Here is a 13,081-nt window from a genome sequence, read left to right as displayed (position 1 = left end):
GGTGAAAACTAGACTAATAGAGAAAGAGAGTCAATGTTCATTTTGTATTTTTTTTAAACCCAAGAAAACATCATTTTAAGAGCACTCACATGAGATGCTCTAAAATAGAGATTCTTTAAAATATTTAAGGAATTAAATTAAAAGCACGCTACATCAGATGTTCTTAAATTTCTTTATTTTAAAGTTTTTTTTGTTTTTGTTTAAAATTCAAGATTCATGCTCTACATAAAACACTATTTATTGCTTTAAATATATTTTATTAATTGTTTGAGATTTTAATTTTGCTTTTTATATAAGAGTATGTGTAAAATTAATAAAATATATTTAAAGCAATAAATAGTGTTCTATAAATGAGATTTTGATTCACAAACAATTTAAACCCAAGAAAATATCATTTTAAGAGCACTCACATGAGATGCTCTAAAATAGAGATTCTTTAAAATATTTAAGGAATTAAATTAAAAGCACGCTACATCAGATGTTCTTTAAATTTCTTTAATTTAAAGTTTTTTTTTGTTTTTGTTTAAAATTTAAGATTCATGCTCTACATAAAACACTATTTATTGCTTTAAATATATTTTATTAATTGTTTGAGATTTTAATTTTACTTTTTATATAAGAGTATGTGTAAAATTAATAAAATATATTTAAAGCAATAAATAGTGTTCTATAAATAAGATTTTGATTCACAAACAATTTAACAAAAAATAACGACACATTACTAAGAGTACTAATTAGGGATGCACACAAAGCGAAGAATTTACAGGAAGTGCTCCCCCCCGGGTCTGGTCCGGTCCGGTCCCCACCCTCGATAGTCGATCTCCACCATGACATCACCTCACCCTTTCTTATTCTTCAGCTGCCCTTCTCATCTACTTAATTTGATATTTAAATAAAATAAAATAATTATAAATTGATTTTGGCTTGTACATGTTTGGTGGTACTAAAAAAAATACTTCCTACTTACTCCAACAACTTTGATATGTCTCAATCTTAAGGGACTTGTTACCAATATATTAATGAATGTTTCAACAAACTTCTCTATAATAACATGTTATAATAATTAATTAAATTATTGTTAAAATTATATTTATACATTTTATTTTATTATTATGTCCCACAACATATTAATATACCTTTATTCAATCTCTTTCTTTCTTTCTAAAACCTATAATTATGTACTTAGTTTCACACTAAACACACTCTAAATAGTAAATAAAATTTAATGCTCTTCAATTTTGATTATATATGTATAAAAGTACAATGCTATGAATACACTAAATTTGTAGTCAAAATTAATACACCATAATATTGTTTTTTTTTTTTTTTAAAAAAACCAATTATAAATTTGTGTGGCTTGAATCTTAATCATGGGTTATAATTATCAACTTATATTAATTTCTAGCTAAAAATGAAAAAAAAAGTCTCTCATTTTTGCTTATGAGAGAAGATGAACATTTATTATTCAATAAATCAAGTCAAAAAGGAAGTTATAGGGTCTAAAAAGAAGTAAGCCTAAAAAGAATTTCATTTAATTGTTTATGTTTAGGCCTATAAACCTAATTTTAATAAATGAAATTTTTCTAAATATTCATTTATTTTTTTTCTTAAAAAAACATTTTATTGAAGGATTCCATTTTTTTCTTTTTAGAGAAAGGATTCCAAACATTGATTTAGATAATATCCATATCAATATTTTCTTTTTCCAAAATTAAATCTTATATAACAATCCAACAATAGCTTTCCAATTAAATATTAAAAAAAAAACTAAAAACAAAAGTTTGTTTCAACAATTATTGATGATTTTGTTTCAACCATTATTATTAATTCCGTCAAAGTTTGTTTGTTTCTTTATTTTTTTTTAGTTAATTATTACCCAAATGAAAACAAAAGCCCAACTACAACCCCATATAAAAATAAAAAAGAAAAGTTTTATTTACATCATATAAAATGATAAGTATACTTTAATATTTTAAAAAAATTAATTTAAAATAATTTTTAAAATTAATCTTAATATTTTTTCAAAAAAAAAAAAAATTGTCACATTTTTTTGTGTTAATTTCAATATTTATTTTCATAATTTTATTTTTATTTTTTTTCTAATAAAATTTTGCATAATTTTTAAATTTTTTTATTTTTTGTTATAATATTTAATTTATAATTTATTTTTGTTTGATAAGTATATTTTTTTAAGAATATGAATTATGTTAAAAAAATTAAAAAAAAACTAATATAATTAATGATATATGTTTTATGTAAAATAAAAATTATTAAAGTGAAGTGCACTTATAAAATTTTGGGTACAAATATTAACATAAGGGTTTATAATAAATAAAAAAAAATAGGTTTTGTAGTTCCTAAATTTATAGCTATCAAAGGTTGTCTTTTTTTTTTTTTTTCTGGTGAGGCCCGTCGGCTTTATTTGGGTTGCAGCTTGGTCAGGATTGTATTTTGCTATAACAATTCGATTTTTGCTATTAGTCTTGTCTGTGACATACTTTTGACTTTTGAGTGTTTTAGTCTTGTCTCTATGACATGATTTTGAGCATTTTAGTCTTATCTATATGACATAGTTTTATTTTATTTTTTTTCGTCGTTGATTCTTCTTTGTTCTTTAATGGTTCGCCATCAAATTATTATTAGTAGTTGGGAATAACAAGTTTTTCACGATTGAAGAGGCTGTTAGTAGTGTAGTTACATAATAGTTGAGTGCTCAAGCTACGAGGTTGAATGAACCTGTTGCAACAGTTTCTACTGTTGTGTCTCCTAAACGGTGGATAAAATAGAATATATGTATCCTTAAGGTTAATTGTAATGTCAAAATCTTTTTATCTGATTTTATTTTAATTCTTTTGTCAAACAATCTAGAAATTAGACGGATGATTATTTGGTTCGTTTTTCTAATTCTATTCTAGTTGTGTCTCAAACGTGGAAAATTTTCCGATGGGATTGTAAACTATTATTTTAGTGAGTATTGCTATTAGGCAACATTGGTGCCCAACACCTTTTATAGATTACACTATACGATTGGTTATCAATATTCCTTAAATACAATTTTTTAAGTTATATAAGACTCTATATTTAATTACACCAATAACGCTATGACACTAAGAAATTTGCTATTTTAATTGATTTTCATTAAATAAAATTTCATGATTTATTTTAAAAAAATTTATATTTTTATGTAAAATAAAAATTATTAAAATGAAAATTTAATAATTTATAAATTGTAAAAATAAAAAAAAAAAGAAAGAGAGAAAGAAAGATAGTAACAACAACCATAATCAACCGCTACAGAAAGAGAAACTTAGAGAGAGAAACAAAGCTAGAGAGAGAAAGACTTTAGAGAGAGAAATCTAGAGAGAGAAACTGAGAGAGAGAGAGTGAGAAGGACGTACCTTCCGACATTTTTCTTTATTCTTTAAGCAAAAGCTTGAATTGAACAACCTCAATCTTCTTCTTCTTCTTCTACTACTACTACTTCATCTCGATCTTCATTCTCCTGCTAGGGTTTCATTTGTTTTTACTTTCTGCTATTTATGTTCTCAATGTTCTGTTGATTTGACCTCTCTACTAATCAATCAATCCTTCTCCAGGTACTCACTTACTATATTCTCATTCTGTTGTTTTTTTTTTTTTTTTTGGATCTACGATTTGAGATATGGATAATGAGAATGGTTGTCGTGGAGTTTGTAGTTGTAGTAGTAATAGCAGTGAGTTTAATTCTATTGTATTGATCTCGAATCGTTGTTTTCTTTTGGCAGCTTTGAATTAGTTTTCGAAGGAAGGATCGACAATGGTGGATTCTGAACCAATTACGCCTGGGCAGGTGTGTGTTTGAAAATAATACTAATAAAAAAAACAGATTTAGAAATTGAAAATTTTGAATGTGGTGAGGTTTGATTTGCAATTTTGGTTGAAGATCTCGTTTACTTGATTGATTGAGATATTTCTTAATGATTTGAAACTTATTGGTGTTGTCACCATTGTTTTCTATTGGCTTGGTTTGAAATTTAAATTTAGTTTCCGTAAAAATGGACTTGTATGCATCTATGGAGTATAGTGTGAAGATTTAAAGTTTGTTTGTTTAGTAGATTTATTTTATGTAGATGAACATGATCTTTGAATGGCTTTCCATCACCACTCCATCATTCTTTTTCAGTTTATTTTTGTATTTTTTTAAGCTAAGTAGCATGAATTGTGAAATGAGAACACTCAGTTTTGTTGGGGAGGACAAAAGCAAAACAATTTCTATACCTGTAGTTTGATCATGCATGTTTTATTGCCATTCAAACTATTTCGATTGCTCACAAGCTAGAATCTTAACTGTGAACCATATTACAAGCATTATGTTTGACATGCAAATATGATTGGTATATATAAACTTAGAGCTGCATGATCTCTCATTTATGGTACAAACTTCTTTTTTTACAATTCATGGTGAATTGGTGGAGGTTTAAGCTGGAGTGGGTAATAAAAACGATTCATATTTTACCATCTAATTTGGTTCTGAATCAGAGTGTTACAGAGGCTTTAACATTAGAAAAAAACAGAGTCCAACTTGTATAAAAGTTTCTTTATTTGCTTGAGTATTGAAACTTTGAATCTGCCACTCCTTTTGACTGGTTATTCAAAACCAGTTTTTGATTTGGGTTTCTTGAATTTCAGTTCCTTATTCTGATATTAATTTTTATAGAGCAAGTATTAATTGGAGATCTCATTAAATCTTTTTATAGTCAGAATTGATTAGAGTGGCGTGACTCATAATTAACCTTAAATTCTACAAGCAATATAAATACACATGCTTAGTCACTATTAAAAATTCAATGTCACTTAGACAGTTCTAAACATTCTTCTCTGCCTTTGACCACTGCTTATTCTTCTTGACTCTTTTATCTTCTGCATAAACATTTTACCGTTTATAATGGAGATTCCGTTAATGTTCCCAGGTGTCATTTTTGCTGGGAATCATCCCGATATTTGTTGGATGGATATATGCAGAGTACTTGGAATATAAGAAATCTTCATCTCCTTACAAAGTGTAAGTCTCTTCTTCTTACTTTATACGGCGGGCGTTGGACTCTATAGCTTGGTGATTGTTTAAGTCTATCTTATCTCTTTTATCCATTTTGGGATTATTAAACCATAGATTTTTTTTTGTTCACTTATTTTGCTTTTCCCATTAGATGAGACTACTTAGCATGATGGAACTGTAAAAATGAGAGAAATGGTAAATGCATCTTTAGCTTTTATCATTATCTTGACTGATGGAGGAACAAGTTATACTTGGATTATTTCGGTCGTTGGTATATTTTGTCTGTATTTGGTATATATATTGAATTGGTTTCCCATTCATCAAATTGTTTTCTGTTTTTACCAGAAATAGTGCACTCCAGGCTTCATTTAGAGTTTGTTTTATGAGTTCTATTGGTTCTCTGTTATGCATTTTGGTTATTATGATATTGAGATCTCAACATAAAACAAGCAAATTATTGGTGTTTATTCTACTAGAAATTCAAAATTTTCACTATTAAAACCAAAATGTCGTGATTCCTGCGTAGTAAAAAATGCTGATGCTTCTCCTGTATTACAGTCATTCAGATACTAATCTAGTTGAACTAGGAGGGGAGGCCATCAAAGAAGATGATCGTGCCGTTTTGTTAGAAGGAGGTCTTGCAAGATCAGCATCTTCAAAGTTTTATAGTTCATCCATCAAAGCAAATTTAATTAGGTTATATTACACATTAAATGTTACCTCTTTATTGAATTTCTTCAAGATAGTGTTATTAAAGGTCGTTCTAAGTTTTTTCCCCTTTGCATGAACTTCTAGGTTTTTGACTTTGGAGGACTCTTTCTTACTAGAGAATAGAGCAACACTTAGAGCAATGTAAGCTGTTTTGTCTCTCTTCTTTAAATTTAGTATTGAACTTGAAGAATAATAATACAAATTTTGAGAACGTGTGATTTTTCCTAATCAAGATTGAGATTTCATCAGGTCTGAGTTTGGAGCAATTCTACTCTATTTCTACATATCTGACCGCACAAGTTTATTGGGCGAGTCTACAAAGGTAATTTTTCCTACTTTTTGGTTTTCATGTGTCTGAATTTCTTTGTTTGTGTTATTATTTAAATGCATGTGCAGCATATTTGATGGATACCTTCTCTTCTCTATAAAATTCTTCTGTCAAGTATATATAAAGTTAATTTTCTGAAATTGGCTTCTTGATTGGATACCATCTCGATAAAGTTAGTTATTTATATGACTGTCAAAACTTTATTTTATGACCACTTCAAATTCTCAGTATGAATTATGATAGTATATATTACCGATAACACCTAGTCTAGAAGTGGCAAGCCTTCTATATTTCTATAGTAATTCCTTCATTAAATGCGGATAATGATTATTCATAAGATGATGAGCTCAGAAGCATTTTGTTGATATATTGATATTGATCACTTTTTTTCTCTGGTTTCTCTCTCTTTGACAGAATTACAACCGCGACCTTTTTATCTTCCTCTACCTTCTTCTCATCATAGTTTCAGCAATGACTTCTTTGAAGAAACATGTTGATAGATCGGCATTCTCTGGTAAATCCATACTGTACCTTAACCGTCATCAAACTGAGGAATGGAAGGGGTGGATGCAGGTAAGAAATCTTGTTAAATTCACTAACTATAAATTTTTAATGAAAAAATCAGATCCTATAATTTTATTTGAACTATAAAATATTCAGTTCTGCTGAGAACTGAGCCCGCAAACCTAGGTTGCTCGGATTTATTGAATTCCTATCTTGAAAGTTTCTCTGTTTTCAGTCACCAATTACATTTTTCCTTTTCTTATTTATATTTTATTTCATGGCCGTGACATTTTTTTTACTCCGTTAACAGGTCCTGTTTTTGATGTATCATTACTTCGCTGCAACTGAAATATATAACGCGATTCGTGTCTTTATTGCCGCATATGTCTGGATGACTGGTTTTGGCAACTTTTCCTACTATTACATCAGAAAAGATTTTAGTCTTGCACGGTTCACACAGGTAATTTATTTTTTTCGTTTCCATTTAATATGTCAAGTCACCTGTTCTAACAATAAAAATTTTATCGCCGAAAATAAAGGGTAGACAAAAACTATTAGCAATCTCATTTATTAATTCTTCACTTGTGCAGATGATGTGGAGACTAAACTTTTTTGTGGCATTTTGCTGTATTGTTCTCAACAATGATTACATGCTGTACTATATATGTCCAATGCACACATTATTTACTCTAATGGTGTATGGAGCCCTTGGAATTTTTCACAAGTATAATGAAATAAGATCAGTGATCATTGCAAAGATTCTCGTTTGCTTTCTCGTGGTTATCTTGGTATGGGAAATTCCTGGGGTCTTCGAGATTCTCTGGAGTCCACTTGCATTCCTTCTAGGTGAGTAATTTGTTCGGCCTTTTAGTTTCAATTCCTAGATTTCGGAATACTGTTGCCTTCCATCTTCTTTATCTCATTCTTGACATATATACTAAATGATAATTATTGCAGGTTATACTGATCCTGCAAAGCCAGATCTCTCTCGGTTGCATGAATGGCATTTCAGATCTGGACTTGATCGTTATATATGGATTATCGGAATGATATATGCATATTGTCATCCCAATGTAATTATCTAATGTTCATGCTCACATGTCTTATAATTCTTTCGCCTTTCGGTTTCTTTACCTGAACAAGATTGTTTTATCTTAGGTTGAGAAATGGATGGAAAAATTGGAGGAATCAGAAACCAAGAAGAGAGTTTCAATCAAAGGAGCCATAGTTGCTGTTTCTGTATTTGTGAGTATTCGAACAACAAGTTTAACATCACGAGCTTTTATGGTTATTTTTTATATTCTTTCTCAAATTCATTTATGATCTTCTGTGTAGGTTGGTTATTTATGGTTCGAGTACATTTACAAGCTAGACAAAGTTTCGTATAACAAGCTCCACCCCTACACCTCATGGATCCCTATAACGTGAGTTTTAAACACGAGCAATAATTTAATAACTTCGATGGCATAAATCAATTTGCATAGATTCACAGGACACTCTTTCAGACTTTAATTTCTCTTCTTTTCTCTTTACCAGGGTTTATATATGTTTGCGGAACTTCACCCAGCAGTTCCGAAATTTCTCCATGACTCTCTTTGCGTATGTGATTATTATACCTCAACAAAAAATTTATTAACCCTTGTTAAGGCTCATTCTTCTAATGTTTTTTAACATATATTTCTGACAATTTATCTGTAGATGGCTAGGCAAGGTTACTCTCGAAACCTACATTTCTCAGTTCCACATATGGTTGAGGTTTGTGCTCTTGATCTTTTCGTTTTGTTTATAATTCTAGGCGCATGTCGTTTTTATTCTCGGTTGCCATTCTAACTTTTCTATGTCTGTCTGCAGATCAAACATCCCCAATGGACAGCCTAAGTGGCTTCTCTGCTTGATCCCGGAATACCCTATGCTCAACTTCATGCTCGTAACTGCCATTTATATTTTGGTAACAAGATAATTAACCCTTCTTTTACAAGCACGAAAACAGTCTTTGCTCGGAGAAATATTTGCACTAATGTCATCACTTTGCCAATTTTTTTTTCAGGTATCACACCGGCTTTTTGAGTTGACCAATACACTTAAAACCGTCTTCATACCGACAAAAGACAATCAAAAGCTATTGCATAATTGTATAGCCGGATTCGTAGTTTTCCTCGCTATTTACTGTTTCTCAGTCATTCTTCTTCTGATCCCTCATTAACTGGGTAAGTATGACTCGCTAATCTTCTTAGCCGTGTCGTTGGTTTTCCACCTAATACTGAATAATAAACGCGTTTAATTTCTTACAGGCTTGACAATTCAAGACCCCTAAGGAGAATTAAATTAGGTTTTTCTGTTGGATTTGCAAATATATATATATATATATATACAGAATAAGAGGATAAAAATCGAAATTCTTGGATAATGTTCGCTTTCAAGTCTACCTTCATGAAGCTAGTAAAATTCCAACAGTTTTCAAGGATAAAGCGCCCCCACACAACACCAGGGCGAAAAAAGCCGAGGAAGACAAAGACAATAGATCGGGGAAGGAATTCGATATATTTTTTTTTTTCGTTTTGGATGGTAATATTGCGCATTGCAAGTTATCCCTTTCTTTATTTTATCTTCTTTTAGCCATTTTGATTCAATCATCAAAGAAAAATGTAGTAGTTAACTGTGACATAGATTTTGTCTACCGTGATCAATCTTCGATATCGGTAACTATTCTGTAATCTGTTTTTCCCACGAAATCGATTCGAAAAGTGAAGCATAAACAAAAACCCTTGTATATTCATTTGAAAATTTTCATTCATGTCATTATTAATCTTTCAAAAAAAAATAAGTGTTGGGACAATATTTTGAGTTTGTTTAGCTATCTTTTTTATTTAATTTTTTTCACGAATATATGGTGTGAAAAATGAGTTAAGAGAACTAAGAATTCTCCTACAAAAGATTACATGCTTTATGAGAAGTTCTTCTCTCTTTGCGTGTTAGGTAATTGATAATATCTACATGCAAATTGCATGTAAATTTAAAGAAAAGAAAATCAAGAAAGAAAAGAAATAAAAGATTTTGCTAATATTATTTGAGTCTTTCTCTTTCTCATTCTCAATCTACTTTTCTGGTTCCTTCAAATTTGGACATGGAAGAAGAAGAAGACCAAAAGCTTAACCTTAATGTCTTTGGTAAGTAACTACTTTTTCATACCTTTACTTCATATATTATCAATGCAATGATTTGTGTATTATCTTTGGTTTTGTTAACAGTTCAGGAAGCTAATGAAGCCAATTCATCAAATTTCTCAAACCAAACTCAAACCAGAGACCATAATTGGTGGATTAGAGTCTCTGTCTACTCGGTTTTCGTCCTCTGTGGCGAATCGGTTGCAACATTATTGGGAAGACTTTACTATGACAGAGGTGGTAATAGCAAATGGATGGCTGCACTAGTCCAAATTGTAGGCTTCCCAATACTCCTTCCATACTATGCAATTACATTACCAAAAAACAACACTAAAACCCCATCAAAAAACAACAATATTGTGTTTTCGAAATCACCCTTGACTGTTTTATCAATTTACATTTCTCTTGGACTTTTGAATGGAGCTGTATGTCTTTTCCACTCCATTGGCCTTTTCCACCTTCCTGTCTCAACTTACTCTCTAATTTGTGCAACTCAATTGTCCTTTAGTGCTTTATTTTCATTCTTTCTCAACTCACAAAAATTCACTCCTTACATAATCAACTCTCTTGTACTTTTGACAATCTCTTCTGTCCTTTTACTATTCCAAGCCGATTTTTCAGACCAATCATCGAAAGTTTCGGGGAGGAAATATCCACTCGGGTTCATCTTTACCATCTTGGCGTCTGCAGGGTACGGTTTAGTACTTTCGTTGACACAATTTTCACTCGAAAAAGTCTTGAAAAGGGAAACATTTTCAGCCATAATGGACATGACAGTTTACCAATCACTTGTGGCAACATTAGCTACTTTGTTGGGACTTTTCATTAGTGGTGATTGGAAGGTTTTGAGTAAAGAGATTGAAGAGTTTGGATTAGGGAGAATTTCATATGTAATGACATTAACATGGGCAGCTATTTCATGGCAACTTTTCAATATTGGAGCAATTGGATTAATTCTTGAAGTGTCTTCACTCTTCTCAAATGTTATAAGTGTGTTGAGTTTGCCTGTGGTGCCTGTTTTAGCTGTCATATTTTTCCATGACAAAATTGATGGTGTTAAAGTCATAGCACTTGTTTTGGCCATATGGGGTTTGATGTCTTATGTTTATCAACACTATCTTGAGAGTAAGAAATCAAAGAATGAGAAAAATATTGATGATGATGGAAAAACAACAACTACTTCAATGGAAGAGATGAGTAGTAATAGTGATCATGGTGATGGATTAGATGGGGTCTCTTTGGTTCAATTTGAGACTGGTTTCTTAAAACAAGTGTGATTTTTATCACTAAAGGTCAATGTGTAATGACTTTGATATTGCTCTTAGAATTTTGTGTACCTCATAAAAGGAGTTTCATTTTTGATACTCTCAACATAACTAGTACATATTATGGTACCTTGCCTTTGTTTTGATCATATAATTATTTCACTCTCTTTGGTATAAAGAAAATAAAATAAAAGAGAGAGAAAATTGGGAGAGAATGAAAAATATTTCTTTCTAAGTTGTTTAAGGTATGATGAAGAAAGAAAATTAATTCATTATAAAATAACTATGTTATCTTAAGGTATGATGAAGAAAGAAAATTAATTCAATATATAATTAAGGGTCATTAATTTTTTAACAAGTTAAAAATTACTATGTATCATTGAAGAAATATTTCTTTCTTCATCATATAATTAAGGGCCATAATTAACAAGTAAAAAAATTAAGGGAGCACACAATGATATTATTATTAGAGCATTTTTTATTTTTACACTTCAAAACAATTTTTTGTTTTTGCATTTTTACGGAATTAGGCATAGAAATCCTTATTGCAACTAGCGCTGCAACCTAAATTGCAACAAAAAATCGTACAGAAACCCCTATTACAACTAGCGTTGTAACCACTTTAGAAACTCAAACTGTAAATTTGAAAAAAAAAAGTTAAAAAAAAAGTATATGGGGTAATTCTCCTTATTATTAAAGGAATAATAAGATAATATATATAATCACAACTTAAATAAGATAAATGCTTAAATACTATTTAGGATTTTTGAATCCTGAACTATGACTTATATATTATTGTGCTAATTTTATTGGTCAAATTTGAATTATCTTATAACAATAAGAGATGTATTTATATATAGTTGTTTAGAATATTTAAAAGGGTATTTTACAATTTTGTATACATTATTTTAATTAATTATAAAATATGCGCCAAAAAACTTATTACTATTTTCTCATACTTTTTTTATACCATTATAAACTTTTTTTTTTTTTTAATTTTTTATAATATATATGGTAATAATTATTGACTATTTTATATCTTTTTTTAGATTACATTATTCTTGTTAAATTAACATAAATACATAATTATTGTATGTATATATATGTTTATTTTATTTTTTATAAATCAAACATACTAATTTAATAAACAAAATAACAATATTCGCATATGTTGACCGAGATTTTCGGCAACTAATAAAATATTATAATATTATTGAGCTGTAAGAAAGTGAGAGAATGATTTTTACGTGGTTGGGGCGTTAATGAGCCTTAGTCCACGAGTCTTTGTTATTTATGGATGTATTTAATACAGAATTTATATTTGGGAGAATGTCACCCTTATAAATACAGAGAATGTTCTTGGTGAGTATTTACTCTTCTTCGATCCCATTTAATGAGCTTTGAGGGGGTATTTATAGTGTTTTTGGTGGGGTAATCCCTAGAATTGTTCTTACAAGTGTATCTGTAAGTATCCATAAAGTTGGGTATTCCCAATGAATATACCATGAGTAAGGCATGGTCAAATCCCTAGGTGCTGTAGGGTATTTATGTGGAATGTCCTTTTTGCCTTTTGATTGACGTGACTCTTCACAGTGTAGCCGTCGCTAGACTTAAATGATCATTACTGTGGCGCTGCTGGTTGGAGGTTGTGCCGTCAGACTTTATTGCGTGTTGCAGTCCCAACACGCTTCCTCCCATGCGGCATTTAATGCGACTTGATTTCTCAGGAGAGGCCTGACACCTCGCGGAGATGCCTTAGTGTTGTGTGAGCCTCCGGGAGCACCTTAAACTCCGGGTGCCTTCTCCGGGGCCTACGTCCGGGATGTTTCCTTATGGCATAAAAGACTTAGCAAATATTATGAATTGCTTGATCCACGTGTCCCTGTCCGGTTGGTCCACGTATATTGGGCGAAAATCAGGGGCAACAGCATAAGTTTATTATATCACTCTATATGTCTCATTTTTTTTTAGAAATTTTTTAAAAAATAAATAATATATATAAAAAATTGTTTATCTTTTACTTTTTCTTTCTTTATTGTGTCATGTTTATTTATTTTAATTAAATAATATTTAG

General features: G+C 30.2%; 2 protein-coding genes across 3 annotated transcripts; both read left to right on the top strand.

The window, feature by feature from the left end:
• The first annotated feature begins 3,275 nt into the window (after positions 1 to 3,275).
• Positions 3,276 to 9,414, top strand: LOC115697492 (protein REDUCED WALL ACETYLATION 3). 2 transcript variants are annotated; one of them, XM_030624519.2, is made up of 17 exons: positions 3,276 to 3,596; positions 3,765 to 3,829; positions 4,950 to 5,041; positions 5,594 to 5,731; positions 5,831 to 5,887; positions 5,996 to 6,068; positions 6,489 to 6,647; positions 6,889 to 7,038; positions 7,169 to 7,424; positions 7,536 to 7,651; positions 7,737 to 7,823; positions 7,914 to 8,002; positions 8,115 to 8,177; positions 8,277 to 8,333; positions 8,430 to 8,526; positions 8,626 to 8,785; positions 8,870 to 9,414. In XM_030624519.2, the coding sequence occupies exons 2-16, from the start codon at positions 3,797 to 3,799 to the stop codon at positions 8,779 to 8,781; spliced, it is 1,623 nt and encodes a 540-aa protein (XP_030480379.1). In that variant the 5' UTR covers positions 3,276 to 3,596; positions 3,765 to 3,796; the 3' UTR covers positions 8,782 to 8,785; positions 8,870 to 9,414. The 2 variants fall into 2 exon arrangements, with proteins under 2 accessions (XP_030480379.1, XP_060957597.1); XM_061101614.1 differs by having other exon boundaries at positions 3,286 to 3,596; positions 8,953 to 9,340.
• Positions 9,415 to 9,526: 112 nt separating this feature from the next.
• LOC115697493 (probable purine permease 10) lies at positions 9,527 to 11,136 on the top strand. Its single transcript, XM_030624520.2, has 2 exons — positions 9,527 to 9,745; positions 9,827 to 11,136. The coding sequence occupies exons 1-2, from the start codon at positions 9,703 to 9,705 to the stop codon at positions 11,017 to 11,019; spliced, it is 1,236 nt and encodes a 411-aa protein (XP_030480380.2). The 5' UTR covers positions 9,527 to 9,702; the 3' UTR covers positions 11,020 to 11,136.
• Positions 11,137 to 13,081: the final 1,945 nt, after the last annotated feature.

Source organism: Cannabis sativa, chromosome 7 (assembly GCF_029168945.1).
Source record: "Cannabis sativa cultivar Pink pepper isolate KNU-18-1 chromosome 7, ASM2916894v1, whole genome shotgun sequence".
In the NCBI taxonomy this organism is placed as follows: domain Eukaryota; kingdom Viridiplantae; phylum Streptophyta; class Magnoliopsida; order Rosales; family Cannabaceae; genus Cannabis; species Cannabis sativa.
The sequence above is the reverse complement of the archived record's forward strand: the minus strand, read 5'-3'. Positions and strand labels throughout refer to the sequence as shown.